At 36.1% G+C, this 25,021-nt stretch overlaps 1 protein-coding gene across 3 annotated transcripts in view; it reads left to right on the top strand.

The window, feature by feature from the left end:
• ADAMTS20 (ADAM metallopeptidase with thrombospondin type 1 motif 20) overlaps positions 1 to 25,021 on the top strand; it is a 203,690-nt gene that overhangs the window by 11,235 nt on the left and 167,434 nt on the right. Inside the window, exons 2-3 of one of the 3 annotated variants that reach the window (XM_055581273.1) lie at positions 3,028 to 3,100; positions 9,871 to 10,033. In XM_055581273.1, coding sequence (XP_055437248.1) covers positions 9,871 to 10,033 — 163 coding nt within the window. In that variant the 5' untranslated portion in view covers positions 3,028 to 3,100. Of the gene's footprint in view, positions 1 to 3,027; positions 3,101 to 4,549; positions 4,621 to 9,870; positions 10,034 to 25,021 lie in introns of those variants that run through there. The other 2 variants (XM_055581282.1, XM_055581264.1) reach the window with 2 other exon arrangements.

Below are 25,021 nucleotides of genomic sequence, written 5' to 3'. Positions count from 1 at the left end.
AAAAAAATAAAAGTAGAAAGTCAAGAAACACCTGGAGTAACAGGCAAATTTGGCCTTGGAGTACAGAATGAGGCAGGGCAAAGGCTAACAGACTTTTGCCAAGAGAACACATGGGTCATAGCAAATACCCTATTCCAACAACACAAAAGAAGACTCTACACGTGAACATCACCAGATGGCCAACACTGAAATCAGATTGATTATATTCTTTGCAGCCAAAGATGGAGAAGCTCTATACAGTCAGCAAAAACAAGACTGGGAGCGGACTGTGGCTCAGATCATGAACTCCTTATTGCCAGATTCAGACTTAAATTGAAGAAAGTGGGGAAAGCCACTAAACCATTCAGGTATGATCTAAATCAAATCCCTTTTGATTGTAGAATGGAAGTGAGAAATGGATTTAGGGACTAGATCTGATAGATAGAGTACCTGATGAACTATGGACAGAGGTTTGTGACATTGTACAGGAGACAGGGATCAAGACCATCCCCAAGAAAAAGAAATGCAAAAAAGCAAAATGGCTGTCTGAGGAGGCCTTAAGAATAGCTGTGAAAGAAGAGAAGTGAAAAGTAAAGGAGAAAAGGAAAGATATACGCATTTGAATGCAGAGTTCCAAAGAATAGCAAGAAGAGATAAGAAAGCCTTCCTCGGCAATCAGTGCAAAGAAATAGAGGAAAACAATAGATTGGGAAAGACTAGAGATTTCTTTAAGAAAATTAGAAATACCAAGGGAACATTTCATGCAAAGATGGGCTCAAGGACAGAAATAGTATGGACCTCACAGAAGCAGATTTTAAGAAGAGGTGGAAAGAATACATAGAATTGTACAAAAAAGATTTTCATGACCCAATTAATCACGACAGTGTGATCACTGATCTAGAGCCAGACATCCTAGAATGTGAAGTCAAGTGGGCCTTAGGAAGCATCACTATGAACAAAGCTAGTGAAGGTGATGGAATTCCAGTTGAGCTATTTCAAATCCTGAAAGATGATGCTGTGAAAGTGCTACACTCAATATGTCAGCGAATTTGGAAAACTCAGCAGTGGTCACAGGACTGCAAAAGGTCAGTTTTCATTCCAATCCCTAAGAAAGGCAATGCCAAAGAATACTCAAACAACCACACAATTGCACTAATCTCACACACTAGTAAAGTAATGCTCAAAATTTTCCAAGCCAGGCTTCAGCAATATGTGAACCGTGAACCTCCAGATGTTCCAGCTGGTTTTAGAAAAGGCAGAGGAACCAGAGATCAAATTGCCAACATCCGCTGGATCATGGAAAAAGCAAGAGAGTTCCAGAAAAACATCTATTTCTGCTTTATTGACAAAGCCTTTGACTTTTTGGCTTTGACAAAGCCAAAGCCTTTGACTGTGTGGATCACAATAAACTGTGGAAAATTCTGAAAGAGATGGGAATACCAGACCACCTGACCTGCCTCTTGACAAACCTGTTTGCAGGTCAGGAAGCAACAGTTAGAACTGGACATGGAACAACAGACTGGTTCCAAATAGGAAAAGGAGTACGTCAAGGCTGTATATTGTCACCCTGTTTTAACTTACATGCAGAGTACATCATGAGAAACGCTGGACTGGATGAAGCACAAGCTGGAATCAAGATTGCCGGGAGAAATATCAATAACCTCAGATATGCAGATGACACCACCCTTATGGCAGAAAGTGAAGAGGAACTCAAAAGCCTCTTGATGAAAGTGAAAGAGGAGAGTGAAAAAGTTGGCTTAAAGCTCAACATTCAGAAAATGAAGATCATGGCATCCGGTCCCTTCACTTCATGGCAAATAGATGGGGAAACAGTGGATACAGTGGCTGCCTTTATTTTTCTGGGCTCCAGAATCACTGCAGATGGTGATTGCAGCCATGAAATTAAAAGACACTTACTCTTTGGAAGGAAAGTTATGACCAACCTGGATGCATATTGAAAAGCAGACATTACTTTGCTGACAGGGGAACGTCTAGTCAAGGCTATGGTTTTTCCAGTAGTCATGTATGGATGTGAGAGTTGGACTTATAAAGAAAACTGAGCACTAAAGAATTGATGCTTTTGAACTTTGGTGTTGGAGAAGACTTGAGAGTCCCTTGGACTGCAAGGAGATCCAACCAGTCCATCCTAAAGGAGATTAGTCCTGAGTGTTCATTGGAAGGACTGATATTGAAGCAAAATCTCCAATGCTTTGGCCACCTGATGCAAAGAGCTGACTCATATAAAAAGACCCTGATGCTGGGAAAGATTGAGGGTAGGAGGAGAAGGAGACGACAGAGGATGAGATGGTTGGATGGCATCACCGACTTAATGGATATGAGTTTGGGTAGGCTCTGGGAGTTGGTGATGGACAGGGAGTCCTGGCGTGCTGCAGTTCATGGGGTCACAAAGAGTCCGACATGACTGAGCGACTGAACTGAACTGAACTGAATCAGAGGAGAGAGGACACATCTTTTCAAAAACTTTGCAGTGAATCTCCTGCTTTAGGCCCCTGGGGCCAGTTACATGTTCTTCCTATCATCTGTTCATTCATTCAGTGTGTGCTTGTCTATAATACACCATTTCCTCGGCATGATTATTAGTGTAATAATGAGGAGCTGTCAGGGGAAAAATCCTTTTGCATTGAATAGAGTGCCCTAAAATAAAGATAAAACTCAGAGTTAATCTTTATCATCTTTTATTACATAACACTTATACTTTATTTAGAATAAAAAATAGTGGCTGTAACATTTGTGGTTTTAGTGGAGACTTTTCCATCCTGTGTCAAAATGTACTGACTTTCAAAACAGTTATTGACATTATTTGAACACACACTTTGCCTTTCTAAGGAAGTTAGGTGCTGGACCATGCTAAGTTTCTTCAGTCGTGTCTGACTCTTTGTGACCCTATGGCCTGTAGCCCTCCAGGCTCTTCTGTCCATGGGATTCTCCAGGGAAGAATACTAGAGTGGGTTGTCATGCCCTCTTCCAGGGGATCTTCCTGAGACCCAGGGATCAAACCCACGTCTCTTATGTCTCTTGCATTGACAGGCGGTTCTTTACCTCTAGTGCCACCTGGAAAACCCAGTGACATCATTTTAACAGACATTGCCTTTCTAAGGAGGTAAGATAGATGGAATTATGTGTTTGTTTTATAAGTTGTGGAAATGAGGTTTGAGATATGAAGTGGCTTGCGCAAGATTCCGTGAGTGCAAAGCGAGGATTCAGACTTCCTTATTACAAATGGTGTCAAAGTGATTTTCATATGACTTAATAATTAAAGATTGAGAAACTAAACATTTTGACTTCATGATATTAATTACCAGTGTTTCAGACCTTAAATAAAAATCTGATTTTATTAATAGTTGGGAGCAATTTGTTACTGAAATATATTCTCAATATTTGCTCTAATTGTCTTGTTCAATAGTACTGCATTTTGAACTAGTTCTGTAGTTGCCAATGTTAATGTGATTAGCTGTACGTTTTGGGAAAAGAGTCCAAATGGTTTATATTTTGTGCTTGTTTTTTTACCCTTTAATAAAATCTGAGAATACGTTATTGTTTGTGGCCACAGTACATGTGCTTGCCATGTTATTAGAAAAAAGTATGTATGAATGAATGTCACAATAGTGAAATAGAAACATTTTGGAAAAACAATTGTATGAAAATCCTCTAAACATAAAAATTTTAGCCTATGAGAGCAAATTAGATCTTGTTGTATAATCACTTACTGCCTTTCAAAACAGTGTGGCAAGTAGCAGATTATTGCTTCAAGAAACTTGGAACCCCTTGCTCAAGTGAAAGCTAGTTATTCTGCTTTTAATAGTCATCAAAAGGAAGAGTTTGGAATTTGATTGGCATTTCTCATGAATCAAGTTGCAGTGACTCTCTGTACAGAGGCAGTTGCTAAAAATACGGCATGCTCTAAATATAATTCTATGAGCCACCTGTTTTATTAAGTCTTCCAATGCCTTACCAGGTTCCTTTCCAAGTTAAAAAAAATAAATAAATAAGTGCTTTGTTAGGACCTTTAGGCAAGCTCTAATATTTTTATTATTTATGCAGAAAGTCCTCTGCAGTGGAGTGGTTTATAGGAAAATTGTTAGAAGCAAAATACTTCTTTCACTGATAAATACGGGTAAACCCCTTTGAGGACAATTATTTTTTTCTTCAACTAATTCTTTTAAAACATGAAATTTTGTTGAAGAAAAGACGTTTGAGTTATAAAAGTATTATTATTAGCAGGGTAGTATTCTAGGGTCTTTCCTAGTGGCCCAGTTGGTAAGGAAACAGCCTGCAACGCAGGAGACTGGGTTCAATCCCTGGGTTGGGAAGATCCCCTGGAGAAGGGAATAGCATCCCACTCCAGTACTCTTGCCTGGAGAATTCCATGGACAGAGGAGCCTGGCGGGCCGCAGTCCATGGGGTTGCTAAGAGTCGGACAAGACTCAACAACTTCACTTTCACTTTCACTTTCATGCATTGGAGAAGGAAATGGCAACCCACTCCAGTGTTCTTGCCTGGAGAATCCCAGGGACGGGGGAGCCTGGTGGGCCACCGTCTGTGGGGTTGCACAGAGTCGGACACGACTGAAGCGACTTAGCAGCAGCAGCAGCAGCAGCAGCAGCAGCATGACTCCAGGAGGTACTAATGGACTTGATACAACCATATTCACCTTTCATATGAGAATGAAAGTTGGACCTGTGTGTGGGTTTATTTGAACATTACCACTGAAGTACCCCATAGTAAAATTTTGTTCAAAAAGAAATATAAAAAAGTGTCCAAGATATGGATATTTTCAGCATTGCTTGGGGAAAATGTGACATTATTCAAAACATTTTTGGGATGAGTAACAAGCCTCCTCATGTCTATTTGTATCTTTTACCAGGATGCTATCACATTTTCCCTCCTCAGCATGCTTTTTAAAATAGGCAGAAAGTGATTTTTCATATGGGTCCCTTTACTCAGGTTTCAGAAATAGTCTGTTACTTCTAAGTATAGTTAATTATTTTTCTGGGAAGGCAAATAAAGCTAGAATTCTGGTATGCGTTGAAAATAAGTGATTTGTAGTTCTGTTTGAAAAAAAGCACTGTAGAATGAATGAAATATGCTAGAATATAATATACTAAGAAACATACATATAATATACTAAGAAACATACATATAATATACTAAGAAAAGATATCTATATATCTTTCTACTCTATAGAATGTCTATATATCTGATGAAATTTCCTTTATATTAAGCCTTTAAAATGTGTATTCCTAATATACATTAGGTTACCAAGAATGTCTGAACATTTAAATTTTTAACATTGAAAGAAATCATGCTAATCTCAGCCAAGTCCCTAAACTATTGTAACTTAAAAATATTAGAGAAAAAAAATAAAAGATCAGTAATGTGTATATGGTGTGGGGAAATCAGGTACATTACCATGTTACAAAAATGTTTATTTCTGTAGATATGTGTTGAGTGCCTGCTATGTCTCAGGCAATGGTTTAGATTTTGGAACTGTAGAAATAGTAAAGACTTGGTTACTTTTGTGTGGTAATAATTATGAATGTAGAGAAGAATTTATGACTATAATTGCCTGAGTCATTTAAATAGCTTTGAGTGACTATTCGGTTAAAATAATGATTTAAATACGTTATTAACAATGAAATTTAAAGCAACAATGTCAAAGTTATTATCCCTAAATAATTTAAGGATATTTACAATTAAGAAATGGAATTGAAGCCTCATTCACTAAAACTGTAGTTGTCATAGCATCCATAATTCAGTAATTCATTTCTGAATTGGCTCTTCCCAGAAATATGCTTTTCTAAGTGGAAATTTGCCAAGTTTTACATGTAGGTAAATGTATATTTGTGTCTTTGGAGGCATGATGAGTGCTTTTCACTGTCAAACGTAATGAGTACAGCGGGCTCCTGCCTGTTGAGCTTCTGCTGTGTATCCCTTGTTTGCAAATCTTCAGCCGCACTCTTCTCTGTCGCTTGAACCTGCCAAGCTTTTCCCCGTCACTGGGCCTTCCAATCACTGCTCTTCTGTTTGCAGTGTTCTCCCAGAGTTTTCCATGGCTACCTCCTCATTATTCCAGCCTCAGCCCAGAGTGCCTCCATCTCTGGGATTCTGTCTCCCTGCCTTATTTTTTCTTTATTGCACCTATTACTACCAGGCATATTGCATTTTTTTTTTTATCTGTCTTTTCCCATATAAGTGTGAATTCTTTGAAAGCGGAAATTTTGTCCCATTCACCTCTGTATGTCTAGTCCCTCGACCTCTGCCTGCTTTTTAAATATTTGTCAGCTGTTTTTCGGGTTTATCAGAATTGGTGTCCCATCACTAACACAGTGCACTGTATTAAGGCACAAACTATGGAGCCAGGCTACCTGGGTCCACACCTTGATCCTGTTATTTACTAGGTGTAAGACCTGGACAAGGTGCTTAACCTCACTGTTACTCCTTTGTCTCACCTGTAAAGTAAGGATAATAATAACTTGCTCAGAGTTATTGGTAGGTGGAAATAAATGATGAATGTATATGAATGATATCTGCTATATAATTTCAGAATTAGCTACTGAGATAATGATAAATGCCTGTCCTCTGTGATTTAGCCTCACCAAACTAGAGAAAGAGATCTATTTCCCTCCCCCACTATGTCTACAAGACCATTCTGTACATCTGTATCTCCATTCCTTCCCTGCAAATGGGTTCATCAATACCATTTTTCTAGATTCCGTACATATGTGTTAATACGCTGTATTTGTTTCTCTCTATCTGACTTCTTTACTCTGCATAGCAGGCTCTAGGTTCATCCACCTCACTAGAATTCACTCAAATTCATTTTTTATGGCTGAATAATATTCCACTATACATACGTACCACATCTTCTTTATCCATTCATCTGCCGATGGACATTTAGGTTGTGTCCATGTCTTGACCATTGTAGGTAGAGCTGCTATGAACACTGGGGTACGTGTGTCTTTTTTGATTATGGTTTTTTCGGTGTATATGCTCAGTGGTGGTGTTTCTGGGTCATGTTTCATTTGTAAATTGAATTGCTTCTTCCATAATATCTTCTCATTGTTTTTTATATATATGAATACTATTTAATCTGTATATTCTGTCACTAAATTCACTTAGTTTTTATAGCAGTTTTTCAATTCTTATTTGTTAAAGTGTACATCGATGAAGATGACAGTTTTAACTCTTCTAATTTTTTGTTTCTAATCTTTTATCTAATTCTGTTATCTAGAACAGGTGATACTGGGCATCCTTGTATTCCTGACCTAAGTGGGAGTGCCTTTGTTACTCATGATACTGTCTTGGGGCTGTGATAGAATTTATCTTGTTTAGGGAGCATCTGTCTATTTATATTTTATTGATGTTTTTAAAATCAAGAATGTTGACTTTTTTCAAAAAGCTTGTGATTTTTTTTTTCACATTTGTGTAAGTAGCTATGATGAATTAAGATTTCAAATGTTGAACCATAGTTATATTCTTAGGATAAACTCCATCTGGTCATTTTCAGATGGAGTTACTGACTTTTGTTTGCTTATATAATTTAGGATTTTAGCTTGATAGTCACATGTGAACTTGTCCTATATTTGTTTTTTTTTTTTTTTTTTTTTGTAGTTGTTTTGCTTTTGTGCTGTCTTAACTAGGTTTTACCATGTGTTTACACTATTCATAAAAATAACTAGTGTTTTTTTTTTCATATTTTGAAACGGTGAAAATAACAGTGAAATTATCTGCTCTTGCTAGGTTTGGTGGGATTCCTCTGTGAAATTATCCAGGCCAGGAGTTTCTATGATGTAACTCTGGTATCTTTTTCTATTGTTTGGTAGTAAAGAAGTTTGTTGGATTTTTACCATCTCTGAAGTCATTTTGGTAAATAATATTTTCCCAGAAAATTATCTCTGTCATGAATTCTTCCTCTCACTGTCTGCTTTTCTGCTCTCCTGAGGCACTGACATCATGTAATCTTTCTCTTCCAGCTGCTATACCGTCACTGTCACCGTAATTTAGGTTTTGTTACCTCCCTTCTGGGCTATAGCTTCTACCTTATAAATTCTAGTATTTTAACACACAGTGTCACTAGATTAAATTTTATTGCCTACAATATTATTCATTCCATTAATATATATTGTCCAATATGCTATGTGGTAGGCATGACAAGCATGCAGAGAAGACAGACAAAGCTCTATTCTCATGCACTTACATTTTGGTGAATGGTGTCAGACAAGTAACACATATAAGTCATAATCTATCAGGTAGTGATAAGCATTATGGAGAAAAATGAAACTGGATAGTGGGGATAGACATAGGAGGCTGGGTAGCATTTTAATACATAGAGTCATGAGTGTTGAGCAGGGACTTGAAACAAGTCATAGAGGGAGCCAGCTGGGAAAAGTGCTTGAGGCAGGTTTAGTAAGTCATAGGTCCTGAGCTAGGAGAATACTTGTCATATTTGGCAAAACCAATACAATATTGTAAAGTTTAAAAAAAAAAAAAAAAAGAATAGCAAAGACATCAGGATTGGAGCTCAAGAATGAGCCAAAGTGGAAGAGCAGAAGATGAAGTCAGAGCTCTTGGTTGTCTGTGTATTTGGAGGGATGGGGTGGTGGAAAGGAGTGGGCAGATCGTGCAGGGCATTGTGGACCATGATAAGGAATTTGGATCTTACTGAGTGATTTGAAAAGTTATAATACTTTTTTTGTTTTTGTTCTTTTTTGAGAGCAACATGATCTCGACTAAAGACAAATTATTGTGGCTCCTCTGTAGAGACTGTAGAGGGCTATTGATGTAGTTCAGGAAGGAGAGAAAGTTCGGTTAGTTTATGGATATAGTGGTAAAATTTGGGAGAAGTGGTTGGATTTCAATTATATCTTGAAGGTTGAGCGATTTAGATTTGCAGATGAATTGAATGTGAGATTTGAGAGAGAGCCATCCTTCATTTTTCTCTAAGGCTTTTGTCTGAAGCAACCTGAATAATACTGTTGCCATTTATTGAAAGAGAGAGCATTGAAGAATAGCAGTTTGGACTGAAAATAAAGAGTTTGGCTTTGGACATTCGAGGTTGAGAATGCTATTGTTGATCTAAGTGGAGATGTCAAAAAGCAAGTTGGATATTGCATTCTGGAGTTCAGGTGACAGGTCTTTGTGAAAACTCTTCACTGGCTGTCAACTTCTCACAAATTTTAGATTGCTAGTATCACACTCGATATCTTTTATCTGACCCTAGCCTTCCTTTTTGGAGAAGGCAATGGCACCCCACTCCAGTACTCTTGCCTGGAAAATCCCATGGACGGAGGAGCCTGGTGGGCTGCAGTCCATGGGGTCGCTCAGAGTTGGACACGACTGAGCGACTTCACTTTCACTTTTCACTTTCATGCATTGGAGAAGGAAACGGCAACCCACTCCAGTGTTCTTGCCTGGAGAATCCCAGGGATGGTGGAGCCTGGTGGGCTGCCGTCTCTGGGGTCACACAGAGTTGGACATGACTGAAGTGACTTAGCAGCAGCAGCAGCAGCCTTCCTTTTAAGACTTGTCTCACACTATTACCTTACATAGACCAAGCCAAACAGGCTTTCTCACTTCTAGAATGTGCTAAGCTTTTGGCCATTTTGATGCAGCTGCTTATGCTATTCTTTCTAGCATAATGAAATCCCTGTCATTTCAACTCTGTTTATTGGCATATTATTCATTCTCCATGACTTTATACATAAGAAGAAGACGTGAGCTAGGAAAGGAAACAGTATGTTCAGTTGATGACTTTAGTGACTGAACTCCTGGCTATCTTGTTCTGTGTCCTCATTTTAATCTGTGGGACAGCACAACACTTTTTCTACTTAGTGACAGAAGAAAATTAATTTTTATTTTCTTTATTTCCAGATGGGAACATTTAAAGCACATGATGGTGAATATTTCTTAGAACCTATAATGAAGGCAGATGGGAGTGAACATGAAGATGATCATAACAAGCCACATCTTATATACAGACAGGAATTAAAGAGGAACTATTTTCTGCAGTCTCACAAGCCTTGTGATGTTTCAGGTAAACTGTGAAGTAAAACTCTTTGTGGTAAAACTGTAATATTATTTTTATCTTTTTTAGTTTAGAATTTATGTATTTTCTTTAAATTTTGATATATGTGATATTTTAAACAAGTTTTCTTGACCCGAGGGATCCATTAGAAATTTATCTATAGGCAATTTTGTTGTACATTAAGTTTACATTCAAAAAAGTATTCAGTAGAGTTAGCCTTTGAAAAACATGACGGTTACTGATCCCCTGCCCAGTTGAAAATTCATGTATAACTTTACAGTTAAAGCTCCTTATATGCAGTTCTGCATCCATGGATTCAACCAATCATAAATTGCATAGTGCTTTAATATGTATTTAGTGAGAAAAACTCACATAAAAGTGGACCTGTGCAATTCTAACCTGTGTTCAGAGTCCACTGTATTTGAGATTTGTAACAAAGAATCAGAAATTTTTTACTTTAATCTGTTAGTGATAGTAGTATGATTTTTCTCAGCAGAATTCAAATGATTGAAAAAACTGAACCTTAGTAACAATAACATGTTGCTCAACTTTACATCCTTTTAAATTTGTATAAAGGAAATATTTCAAATAGTTTTCGGGGACTTTTTTTGCTCAGCATTGTTTCTAAGGGTTGGCCATGTTGGTACATGTAGCAGCTGTTCATTTTCATTGCAGGGTATATATCACAGTTCACATATCCATCTTCCTGTCAATGAGCTTATGGGTTATTTGCAGTTTTTTGCTACTATAAAAAATGCTTCAGTGAAAATTCTCATCCTCATCTCTGTGTTTGAGTCCATCCAGAGTATACACATTGTTACTAGAGAATTCCACATTATTTTGCAAAGTGTTTTTTTTTTTTAATCAATTTTTATTTCCAGCAGTATATGAGAGAAGTATGTTCCTCTTTTTTTTCCCTATAAAATTCAAACTAATGAAGATTATTCATGGTTTAGAACTTAGGAATTGATGATTTCTATAAAATGTAAGTCTGTTGCTAGTAGAATACTTGTATATTGCATAGAAGTTGTATTAAGAGAGCTGTGTCCTTATAATATACATGAATCTTCATCATATCATTTTATGTCACTCTGTGAAGAATGGTGAAAAGCACCTGCACTTACCATCAAAGTATAAAATCTAGACAAGAGTGGGATTAGAAAGGATTTATTTGAGATTGTAGGTGTCCATGAACTATGGTTCCAAACACTGCATTGCCATCTGTTTTGGGATATAATGATATGTAGGCCTTTGAAGGTTTTCCCTGGGAATGCACTTCTTAACCTTTGCTATTATATGAGTGCCATTTTGGAGTGGTTCTCACTGTGTCTAAGGCCGTGTTTTAAATCTATTGACATAATAGATGCCTTTCTTATGCTTTTAATATGAGCATAAGGGTTTCATTTTTATGGCTTCAAAGAAAACACAAATGGGTACAGCTCCACAATAGAATTCTACGGAAGGCAGCTTATGCTTGTTCTGATCCACCATTCATGAGCAGCTTGTTTAATGAATTGTTTAGCTTCTTAAGAAGAAAGCCACCAAGTAGACACTCTGAATGCGTAAATGTTTCACATAATGATATGCAGGGTTTTGCATTCACAATCTGTTCATTATCAGAAAGAGAATGGTTCAAGAAAAGCCAGACCCTTTTGTTTAAAAAAACAAAAACAACAACAACAAAAAAAACCTTGTACTAAATTAGATTTATTATAAAAACTACAAATAGCAAGCAAATAGAAAGCTATGAGTTTTAGTTTTCTTTTAATCATGATATATTTTCCCAAAATGTTTATCTACTAAAATGCTAAAGTAGTATCATTCTTTTCAATTCTTAAATTACCTACATTTAACATACATATTTTTAATCACTAAAAAGGCAATCAATTAATGGCCTAAATAATTAGCTGCTAATCATCATCCTGTTAGTAAAATGGAGAGTTGTAAATGTCATTAGTAAAATGTTATCAAGGTTTTTTTCTTCGTCCCCAGTTCACACACTGCTGTTCTGTAATACTTGCAGGATCTTATATATTCTAAAAACATGAGGAGAATTCTTCAAGTAGGTAGGCCTAAAGCTTTAACTTATGAACCAAAAGAATTAATTGGAAAAGGAAAAGCCATTTTCCCCCATATTTCTCTTGATTTAAATTTATTTAAAATTCTAAAAGGCTGTAATTCAGTCTTGATGGATTAAATTTTTTTTACATCAGATTTCATCATGTGGCATATGAATTATGTTTGGTAGCTGAACCTTAGCCATTGTGGATGCCAGGTTTCCAGGTAGATATCAGACATATTAGAAGTAAAATCCAGTGGAAATGGCAAAATAAGCTCATAAAACCCATGAGATGAACAAACAACCACACAGTAACAAAATTAAAACCCAAGGGGGAGGGAAACCCTGAAAAGATTGATAGGAATGAAAATAACCCTCTGGATTCTGCTAAGTGTGGTTCTGCCATTACTCACTCTTCAAGGCAGATCAGAGCTGGTCTGTGTTCCTTGGGAGGCTGGGTGAGCCTTATTCCCATTCTGCCATCACTACTCTGTCTCTCTCTTCTCAGTGTCCTTTTCTTTCTTCCCTTTCTTCCCATTTCTCTTCTTGGTTGTTATTGCTATTCCCATCTTCTAAGTTGAATATTTTTTAAAAGTGCACCTCTTGGCCGCCACTTTATACCACTTCTTACATAGTCTATGTGATTTTCTTTGTACTTCTCTAATTTTTAGCTACTAATTTAAAAGATACAGAACTTACACATGTTCATCTTCAGCTCGTCCTAAGATGAAATCTCGGGGTTACAATTGCCAGATGCCAGTGTTTTCTTGGATGTCCCAGGGTATCTTAGATTCAATACGTCTGAATCCAAAGTTACTCTCTCTCCCATTTCCCTTTTTACCTGCACTCCCCAAAAGAAGCCTGTATGTTTTTGGTATTCAAAGCATGTGCTATATGATGCAAACTTAACAAGTATTAGTTTTTAAAGTCCTGTTCAGTTAACTAGAAAAGATTGATTTCTTTTTGAATAACAGATTATTTGCCTCAACCTTCAGGTTTTCTTTTTTGATTTGTTAATCAGCATTCTAAAGTTCATAAAAGTAGTTTATTTGCTCAAGTGGCTATTCTTCATCTTATTGTACTAGCAATGTTCTTAAGTGCAGTTTCATCACAAGAAAAGAAAAATACCAAACTGTGAAATTTGACCAACCTATTAAGATTTTGAGACTGTGAATGCTATGGAATAGAATATATCTATCTATCTATCTATATATATATATCTTGTTGTTGTTTAGTCACTCAGTCGTGTCTGACTTTTTGTGACCCTATGGACTGTAGCTCGCCAGGCTCCTGTGTCCATGGGATTTCCCAAGCAAGAATACTGGAGTGGGTTGCTATTTCCTTCTCCAGGGGATCTTCCCAACCCAGGGATCAAACCTGTGTTTTCTACATTAGCAGGCAGATTCTTTACTGCTGAGCTCCCAGGGAAGACTATATATATATATGGATCTGTACTTTTCAAAGCACTCCTTATAGTCATGTGTCACTGTTCCTTAGAATAATTCTGAGCTGTAATCATCCTTGGCTCATACATGTTTTCTGTGAGGGGAAGACCTAGTAGTGCTGTGACAATTATTTGTTCTGTGCATATAGCATTATTTTATTAGCTGACCTATTTTGCCAGTTGTGTGTTCTGCTTGCTATAATAGTGAAATGTGCGTGTATTAAATAATTCATTCCAAAGAGAAGGATCAGTCTGCCATTTTTGATACTTACTTTGTGTTGTTATTATTATGTCTGTGGCAGTTCCCAGAACTTTGAAATCCTTTTTTATTTGTGAAGTCTTATATTATCTAGTTTTACTTGTAATGAAGTTAATGATTCCCGTTGGGTGAATTGTGTTTTAAAATGGGATATGAAGAAGGGAACGCACATGCTGGGAACCAGAGGATATGTTTATCCAGTCTGACAGGTGCATTTTGAAAATATGTATCATGGAAAGTCACTGTGATCCTTCATTTTTTAACTGTGGTAACAACAGTTCTTTCCAGGAAGGACTACCCACGCTTAAAAATTTAACAGTTTTTAAAAATCTTCCTTCCTCTGTATTGGGATTATATATTTCATGCTCTGTCTTTAAACTGGAGAATGTTTTGCTGGTAGGAATAATGATCCATTCTTCTAGTTTTGAAGTGTAGTCTTTTTCTTGATGTTGTCTTTGTACTAACTTGGGAATGATGGGGAGAATTGTGCTTCTCGAGGTATAAAAGAAACAATCATAATTATAACCCCTAATTGAAGAGTAAACTACACCTGTGTCTTAAACATAATAGTGTCAAACCACTTCTTATGTTTCTGTTAAAGGTTTGCTTATCTCTCGCTGTAAAATTACAGCTTTTTTTTTGTTGCTAGGCATTCTGATGTCAACTTGTTCTGGTTCATGTGTTCATCAAATCTCTGTTGAGGTGAGACTGAAATTGTTAATCCTTCTTTGACATGCACTGTGCATCTGTGTTTCTCTTCCACCTCCATTAAGAACTTTTCTGTCTTTGTTTCAAATTGATACACTTCCTGTTTTGAAATTTCTTATGTAGTGTTCTTAGTCACTTTGCAACTTGATTGTTTCTATGTGTTTTAACTTGACGGTAATATAAGCCTCACTGCTAGAATTGAATACATCTCCATTTACCCTTTATTGTAGCAGTACTTGTTCTTCAGTGCTTTGTCTCCACCATATGTTTCCTTTGGCTTCTTTCATACTCTTAGTCACTTGTTCTTTAAAGAAATTTCTCCTTAATGTTTTCTCTACAGGGAGTGGTATCTCCTCAAATTTCTAAAAAATCCCTTTGCTGTAAATATGTTTATTTAGATATTTAAGATGCTCTTCACTTATAGAGATAAAAATGTGAATGGAGTTATTAGTTTTTAGCTCTTTTACTAACTGTATCTTAGTATAGTTTCTTACTCTACTAAAAGTTGCTATTCATTTTACTTATATTTAGCATCTTACTCATTCTCCTATGGTTAACATACCTGCTCATGATTTTGTCAGATTAAGATCATGGACTTTTGAATGTCTGGCTCTGTAATATCTCACGATTTAGGGGCTGCTCTATTTATTCTGCACATAATTAACACTATCTTGTATTGTTTTAAAATTTCTTATGTGCTCTGTTATCCTACATTTCAGTTTTAAGATTCCTTGTTTATGCTCCTTAAACTAAAGGGTATATTTTATTTCATTTTTTATATTCCTCACAGCAATTATTACTATGTTATGGTTATAATACATGCCATGTACATAGTTGAGAAATTATTAGTACTAAAATAACTGTACTGCTTACAGATAGGTATGGAAGATGAGGTTCATTTAGAAGATGATTTGGGGCATCATACAAAGACAGTCTAACTCAGATATGAAAGTTGTAGAAGCTTACTTGAGAAAATAGCTCATTATCTGAAACCCAGAAGAAGAGTAGGGATTAGACAGGGAGAGGGTGAGAAGTGTTCCATACAGAAGCAGGATGATCTAATACCAGGGGGTAGACAAGGGAAAGTTCATGGAGGTCAGTGTAAACTGGATTAGGGGTTTGGGCTTTACCTCAGCACTGATCCTGTAGATATTGAGAGTCATCTCCTCAAGTAGGTCAAACAAAGATCCTGATATGGGGTCTAATTATGTTGTTTGGCCTGACTTGGTCTGAATTAATTGCTGTTATTGGGAGACAGATGTAACCAGGGTCAGGTGAGTGTAACTGGAACTACTGACTAAGTGAATAGATGGGGATAGATACCCAAAGAGAAATTGGGGACTGTTGTGAGGAGTTAGGTGAATAAATGCTAGAGACGGGAAACTGCAGAAACGCAAGATTGGCAGTTATAATGTTGGTGTTATAAAAATTGTTTGGTGCCTCTGAGCACTGGCAAAAGAAAATGCCAACAACTTACAAATACAGAATGAAGAGAATATTTCTGACATTATCAGATTAGTAGCTGAACTTTGTGTTGAAATATACAGAATGAGTAGAGGACTGAGACATTAATAACTAAAATACAAGCTCTGGTACAAGTAACAGAACTAGTAATTTAGTTTTTAGTGAACACTGTCCAGAATTTTCAGTCAATTCATTTTTTTCTGCTGTCATGGTATTCAATAATTTTGCATCAGATCAGATCAGTCGCTCAGTCATGTCTGACTCTTTGCGACCCCATGAATCGCAGCACGCCAGGCCTCCCTGTCCATCACCAACTCCCGGAGTTCACTCAGACTCACGTCCATCGAGTCAGTGATGCCATCCAGCCATCTCATCCTCTGTCATCCCCTTCTCCTCCTGCCCCCAATTCCTCCCAGCATCAGAGTCTTTTCCAATGAGTCAACTCTTCGCATGAGGTGGCCAAAGTACTGGAGTTTCAGCTTTAGCATCATTCCTTCCAAAGAAATCCCAGGGCTGATCTCCTTTAGAATGGGCTGGTTGGATCTCCTTGCAGTCCAAGGGACTCTCGAGAGTCTTCTCCAACACCACAGTTCAAAAGCATCAATTCTTCGGCGCTCAGCCTTCTTCACAGTCCAACTCTCACATCCATACATGACCACAGGAAAAACCATAGCCTTGACTAGATGAACCTTTGTTGGCAAAGTAATGTTTAGCAAATTTGGATTTCCTGACCACCTCTCAGTTTTTTATTTTGGTGATGGAGAGATTGCAAATAGAAAGACCAAGATGATATTCAGGTTATGACTTTTAAATTTGTGCCACAAGAAAATGGAAGAAATTTCTGAATTCTTTCTCTTTTACTATAGTAGTACATTCACTACTAGCCCTAGGGGACTCCATTTATAGCATTCAGCAGGAAGGAGAAAACATATGATGTAGGGTCAATGAATAAAAAGCCTGTCCATCTTGTGGTGTGCTAGAAGAAGAATGAAGAAGGGATACAAGAAGAGTTCAGTGGTGAAATATGTGTGCAGGTTTTCCCTGCTCCGTGTTCTGGGGTGAGATTAAATTGAATAAGTGGAGAAAAGAGCTGACCGCTAAGAGGAGACTCTGGTTCTTGTTTCACAACAGTAACTCTGGAGGATGAGGTCTCAATTTGACCCTAATGTGGGTTTGTTTATTCACTTGTTCATTCATTTATAATATATATATTTAAGCACTTCCTTCACTGATGCTGCAGTGGTGCAGGGGCTGTATAACTCATCCCATGACCAGCCTGTACAAGTACAGTTGCTGTGAGCAGGGTGAGAGGGTAGAAGGAGATGAAGTAAACATCTCCTATGGGAGGCTAGATCCTATAGATGTAGGTGAATCCAGGTTGCGGGACCTGGAGATTACACAAGGGGAGCTTCTTTAAGAAAAACAATAAATAAATCATGAGTACAAAAGCTTTTAGGTTTCCTTCAAGGTCTTTGAAAGGGACTTTGTAAGTGAGAGATCGAAAGTTAAGCTATTTTAGATTCATGATGAACCTGCCTCAACATATAGGACGTTGTAAGACACAATAATGGCTTTGGCTATAACTTCAACACTGGAAGCCACTGTAGGATTTTGAACACAGGAGTAACCTGATCAGCCTCTTTTTTAAAGATATCACTCGGATTGTTGTAAGGAATCCTGAAACGCTAGCAGAAGGGCAGAAGCAAGGAAGGTTAAGAGGATATTGCAGTAATCAAGTTGATAAATGATGTCTTGAATTGGGGCAATAGCCATGAAATTAGCCATGTGCACAGATACTGTGTACATCTTAATTGTCAAGCTGATAGGTGGAGTGAAGATGGGGGTTAAGAATAAAAATTTTCACATATTATTTATAAGTTTTATATTTGTTTTTCCTGAACAAATGGAAGAATTGTAATTTACCAAGATGGGGAAGTCTGTGGAAACCATGGATTAGAAAAGAATATCAAGAACTTAGCCTTTAGATATTTTAAATTTAAGGTGCTAATTAGATATCCAAAAGGAGAATAGTCAGGTAGGCAATGGAATATATGAGTTGGAAGATCAGTAAGGAGTCTAAGCTTGGGATAATAATTTTGAAGTCAGACCATATAAATGATGTTTTAAGATAAATTTGTATAAAATTGTGTAGGGAATGGATTAGATGCAGAAGAGAAAAAGTCCAAGGACTGAACAATGAGGCATGTTGATTTTCAGCAGTTGTGGAGATGAGGAGAAAACTAGGAAGACTGAAAAGTAGGGAGATAATAAAAAAAGCTGAGACAATAGTGTCCCAATCCAAGTGATAAAAGATTTTTCAAAAGGTAAGACTAATTGGCTAAATGGTGCTGAGAAATCAAAGAAGATTTAGAACTGATTATTGGATTTTGCCAAGTAGAGATAATTGGTGACCCTAAGTATCGTGCTAATTGGAATGGGTTCCAGAATATTTTCAGGAATAAAAATTCATAAAATTAAGGTATTACAAAGGAGACTTAGATTAACTATCTTTAGGCTTTGAGAGGACTAATCCTTTCAATGGTGAAAACTATTGTAGAAAAAGTGATACATTAAGCTTTGGAATGCAGCATAAAATAAACTAAACTATATCTTTGAAATTAAGAGCTCAATTTATCCATTTCAAACTTTGATTTGTTCCTTTTGTCAAAATCCAGAAATAGTAAACTTAATAAAGCTTTTGAGAAAGCAGTGTAAATAAGTTTATTTCATGTATATCAATTGAGATATTTCCTAGGAATTTAAAACATTTAGCATAACATTTATTTTGAAAAGTGTTGATATATGTGGATCTGTTTTAGATATAATTTTTTTCTTCCATTGGCCTATTTATGATACTGTGCAAAGACAAAAAAAGCTAAAAACAGTCCCCAAAATATTACAGCTCTGTTATAAGTCTTGAAATGTGGTACAACAGATCCTTGATTTTATTCAAAATTTGTTCAAGATTGTTTTGGCTATTCTTGATATATATATTGTTGATCTCCACAAAAGAATAAAGGGGATTTTTATTGGATTTAAATGGATTAATAGATCAATTTGAAGCATTGACATCTTTCCAGTATTATCTTCTAATCTACCCTATGACATATCTATAAAGTCCTGCTTAATTTCTCATTTAAATGTCTTCTAGATTTCTTTGTAGAAGTCTTGTGTATTTGGATTCTTCCTGGGTATTTAGCCAGTTCTGACAGTATTGTAAATGATATAATTAAATTTTATCTTCTAATTATTATACATAAAATGCATACATTTTATATATAACAATTTCATTTTCTAATTATTATACATAAAAGTGCAGGCAAATTCTTATATTGATATTGTTCTGCTTATATATTCCATTTATCTGTTTATAGTGTTGGGTTTTGTATATGAAAATATAAGACAGTTTTATTTCTTTCTTTGAAAGATTATTTCCATATTTTATTTCTTTTCTTGCCTTATTGCACTGACTAGGATTTCTAGAACAATGTTGAATGGAAATTGCAGTGATGAAAATTCTTTCCTCATTACCAGTTTTGGAATGAAGCCTTTTGATGTTTTCTGATGTGCACAATGTCTACAACAAAATGTTGCAGGTCTTTCTTAGGGAGAAAAATCAATTTTTATCTGATTAAGAAAGTTCCCCTAAACTCCTGCTTCATAAAGAACTTTTATTAAGAATGGATATTGAATTTTATCAAAACATTTTTTCCTTCATATACCAAGGTGATCATATTTTCCCCCTTTGTTCAGCTATTTGATTCTCAAATGGCAAATCTGGCTTGGGTTCTTATCAGACTAGTTTTGGTAATATTTTCTTTAGAGTTTCTGCATCTATGTTTACAAATGGATTTGGTTTGTAATTTTTCCCTTATTGCATAGAAAAGAGCAAGGAAGATGAAGGACTATTGAAAAGAATGATTAAAATGATGGACTATGAAATATAAGCTATATAGTCATTTTTGTTTTATACACTTGATATTCTTTTAAAATTACTCAAAAAGTAAAGAAGTAAATAATTCAATAGATTTTTGGAGAGCAATAAATGTAAAATTTTCTATGTAAAGTATTAGTTTATAATCAGCCAGATTGTTCATTTTACAGTTTTGTTTTGGTCTTCCAACACATGACTTAACTACAAACGCTAGTGAAGTAAATTTTGATCTTTGATCGCTAGTATTGAGTCATGTGATGCTTTTCTCATGAAGAAGATGCAGGATTCTAATTATTTGCAATTAAAATCTAATTCAGAATTGCAGCATTCAAAAGCAGCTCTGTTTAAAGACATCAAGACATGAGATTGTCTACTTTCACAATGAGTACAAATGTTGGAGGAAATTGCACAAGGATGGGCCAGGTTCTTGGCTGGTCCCAGCTGGTGTTTCTCTCTTTATGAGGATCATTACTGGTAGAGTGAGAGCTGGGCCAGTGGTCAGGTCAGCGACAGACATCTGTTTCATGTGGAAAGCATCCAGTTCTCTGGACCTCCCCCAAGGAGGCTTCTTCCTTGTGCTTTTCTTCCTTGGAAAAGAGCCAGAAAACTGAAGATAAAAACTCCCTTCCCACTCTGATCTGATCTGCAGTTTGCAACTTCTTTTGCCTAAATACAAATGTACCTAGATATAAAATAACTTCCTGGTGTACAATTGACAAAAATATTCTTTTAGAAAGTGGTAATTTGTTAAATTCTGAAGTGTAGCATAAGATAAACAAAATACCTGTTTGCAAATAAGAATTTGACCTATCAGTGATTTGAGTTTGATTTTATTCCCCCACTTTTGTTAGTAACTAAAAGAACTGGACTTAATAAAAGCCTTTACAAAAGCAATGTGAATAAAAATTTAGTCTATAATAAAGATGTTAATTACTGTTAAGATATTGCATAAAATTTTATTTTTAACATTTTATGTTCATTTAATGACTGTCTTTTAATTAGAGCTCTGAGTTTTTCACTGTTAAATTTACTTTGGGAAATACCTTTAATATTTCTTTTTTTTTAAAAAAATTAAGCAAATATTAAAGTTTCAAAGAATATTTCATACAAGAAGTCTATTTTCAGCCAAAGCTGTTTCAGGAATTTTAGAGTTAGGAAGAGTACATATATATATATATATATATATATATATAGTTTAAGAAATAAATTGTAATGACTGCAGTAACATTGGAATAAAGAATAAGTTAAAGTATATCTTTGTGTTACATTTTATATTTTTATGAGTTATAACTTTATTTTCCAAAAAATCTGAGACATAAATCATAGTTAATAACACTACAGGAAGTGTAAGATTTTAAAGAGTTACTTAGTAATAGTGTGGAAAAATAGTATATCAGTTCAGGGATAGAGAAAATAGGGTGTGTGTGCATGCTCAGTCATGTCCAGCTCTTTGCAACCCTTGGACCATAGCCTACCTGGCTCCTCTGTCCATGGGATTTTCTAAGTAAGAATACTGAAGTGAGTTGCGATTTCCTCCTCCAGGGGATCTTCCCAGACCCAGGGATCAAACGGGCATCTCCTGCATTGAGGGCGGATTCTTTACTGCTGAGCCATCAGGGAAGACCCAAGTAGCATGTAATGCTTATAAATGTCTGCTTAGAACTAACTTTGTACTTTGGGAAGTGTTCTAGGATGCTTAGTACTTAAAATTATCTCAAGGCAGTTCTGGAATGATTCCACATGAGGCAGATTGTCAGATAATATGGGGAAATGGAGCTCTAGGAGCAAGTCATGGAAAGTTTGGAAAGCAGAGGGAGTTATTTTATCTACTATTAAGTAATAGTAAGTGGCTGTGGTTCAGGAGTGGCTGGCCATGAAAGCTCATCTGAAAATAGGAAGACAAGACTAATGTAGAATTCTCAATTGGTGTCTATTTTAATAGTGTTATGCTCTGTTCTAATTTCAGCAGTCGTGCACTCTTGCAAAATAAGCTCACTACATATCAATGAGATATGTAGTGTTCAGCATGAATTCTGAATAACTGACTTTTCTTTAAAGAATGAAATGTCACATTTCATTTACATGTTTAGTTGCTAAGGGTATAAATTTAACTCATTAAGATTTTCAGCATCTTTTCAAGCAGTTGTTATCAATATACAATATAACTTTGTTATATCAATATATGTAGTTGTACATTCAGATTCTTCTTACATTTGTATCATTTGATTAGTTTGTCTTAGTCTCACTTTTTTTTAGAATTTCTGAAAAGAGATAGGATTTTAAGACCTGAAAAGGCACTTCCTAAAATGCAAAGGGCAACACAAGTGTTCCTATTCTATGGAGGTTGGCGTGCCAAAAGCTGATAGGAGACTATGGATGTGTATTCCTCTCCATTTAACAAATCTTAAAGGTTTTGAATTTATGAATGAATGTATGCTTGTTTTTAACTCTTGATTTATGCAAGAATCCTTGATTCAGCTTATTAGAGAAATTGTCTTGTACATCTTCAGAGCTAACCCCAAAGGTTGACTTTTGATAATGTGGAAGAAAGGATATTTACTCTGTAATATTTACCAGTGTGCCCTTTGCCCTGTCAGAACACATAGCAGAAGGAACTAGAATTTCTTGCTATATGTAGGATTAATGGGAGTAATTTGGGGGTTTCCAGTGTCCCCTTTTTTTCTCCCTGAGGGCCACTAAAGTAAAAAGTAAAGTAAAAGATCAAGCTAAACCCTTTTATATCAGAATTTTAGCTCAACTCTATGGCTCTGTAATGCAAAGAAGACAAGATCCCATATTTTCATGCATATGACTAACTCCTCTTTTAATTTTGTAGGAGGCAGGATTTTCCATTATAACCCTAATTACTAAATTCTTAACATTCTGCATGAATTACCCACTCTTGACCTTTAAAAGGGTCATGTGATGTGGAATTCAGATGTAATAATTGATATTGAGAAAATATGAATTCATCTCTTTGTTATGCCACTTATTTTTGGTGGCTGTTGAAATTTTATGTAACTTGTGTCACATGTCTCTGTTTTTAAAAGTACACTATAATAGTAGCTGATTCAGGGATGTAATGGGGACTAATGATGTAATAATGCTTTTATATTTCGTGTTTCAGCTGGCCACAGGCAAGTCCATGATGCCTGCACATTTATCACAAATAGATGGGGTTCTAATTATTAACTTGTGAACCTCTTTAAAATAAAGAATTATAAAGTGTTTTATAAGCAAATTCTTTAACAGTGGTTGATATTTCTAATATTGACAAATCAGAGAACTATAGATTTTTATGAATTTTTATGTTATGGAATACTACTGTTTTAAAAAATATGTTCTGAAAGTATATTTATAAGCTATGTTAGCATTATATTTATTAATGAAATTATATTTATAAGCTATGTACAGTTTACTTGACCCTCCTGTTCCTCGCTTTCTTCAAATAAAGATAATCAAAATACCCACCTTATAAAGTTGTTAATAATGAGATAATTTACAAGTACCTGATACATAATAAGCATTCATTGAATATTATGTTTGCCATTATTGTTGCTAGTAATATAAAGAAGAAAACTCAATAGGGTTGCAATATAGTATATATACTAGATCCAGAAAGCAATCTAAATCATGAGAAAATATAATTGAGATTTCACAGTATATGTGATATGATCGTCTTTTATGTCAAGGCACACTCAGTTCTTTGAGCTGAGAGTCCTATTGAGTATTTAACAAGTAGTTTGAAATATTGAAAGTCTAGAATAAGCTTCATGTGATTTCATGCTTGTTTTTAAAATGGATGATTACGTGCTGCTGGAGAATGTAAAATTTGTTTACTCATCTGGTTAAATACAGAGCAGGAATATCAATTCCAGCCTCAGCCCAGAGACCAGAATGAATGTTGTACTTGATATGTTTTTTTTTTTTAATTCAAGTATAATTGCCTTACAATATTGTGTTAGTTTCTGCTGTACAGTAAAGTGAATCAGCTTTATGTATATAGTTATGCCCTCCCTCTTGAACCTCCTTCCCACCCACTCCCTTAGGTCATCAGAGAGCGCCAAGCTGTGCTATACATGGCAGGTTCTCACTAGTTACCTGTTTTACATACGCTTTGACAGAAATCACAGCAAGGCTCTTTTAGACCCACCTCCTAGAGTAAGAAACAAAAAAAACAAAAATAAACAAATGGGATCTAATTAAACTTAAAAGCTTTTTTACAGCAAAGGAAACCATAAACAAGACAAAAAGACAGCCCTCAGAAGGGGAGAAACCATTTGCACACGAAGCAGCTGACAACTGATTGGATTACCCCTGCTCTGATGTGCTCCTCTGATAAATTTATTTTCTTGTTCCTCATTATATTCCTTTCTTCCATCTCCCTCCTTCTATCTTCCTTTTTTCTATCACACTTCCAAATTTATCATCCTCACTTTCTTCCTCCTTCTCCTTTTCCTTTCTTTCCATGAACATTTATTCAATTCAGTTCAGTCGCTCAGTTGTGTCCGACTCTTTGCAACCCCATGAATCGCAGCACGCCAGGCCTCCCTGTCCATCACCAACTCCCGGAGTTCACTCAGACTCACGTGCATCGAGTCACTGATGCCATCCAGCCATCTCATCCTCTGTCGGCCCCTTCCTCCTGCCCCCAATCCCTCCCAGCATCAGAGTCTTTTCCAATGAGTCAACTCTTTGCATGAGGTGCCCAAAGTACTGGAGTTTCAGCTTTAGCATCATTCCCTCCAAAGAAATCCCAGGGCTGATGTCCTTCAGAATGGACTGGTTGGATCTCCTTGCAGTCCAAGGGACTCTCAAGAGTCTTCTCCAACACCACAGTTCAAAAGCATCAATTCTTCAGCGCTCAGCCTTCTTCACAGTCCAACTCTCACATCCATACATGACCACAGGAAAAACCATAGCCTTGACTAGATGGACCTTTGTTGGCAAAGTAATGTCTCTGCTTTTGAATATGCTATCTAGGTTGGTCATAACTTTCCTTCCAAGGAGTAAGCGTCTTTTACTTTCATGGCTACAGTCACCATCTGCAGTGATTTTGGAGCCCCAAAAAAGAAAGTCTGACATTGTTTCCACTGTTTCCCCATCTATTTCCCATGAAGTGATGGGAC

This window comes from Bubalus kerabau, chromosome 1 (assembly GCF_029407905.1).
Source record: "Bubalus kerabau isolate K-KA32 ecotype Philippines breed swamp buffalo chromosome 1, PCC_UOA_SB_1v2, whole genome shotgun sequence".
Taxonomy (NCBI): domain Eukaryota; kingdom Metazoa; phylum Chordata; class Mammalia; order Artiodactyla; family Bovidae; genus Bubalus; species Bubalus kerabau.
The sequence above is the reverse complement of the archived record's forward strand: the minus strand, read 5'-3'. Positions and strand labels throughout refer to the sequence as shown.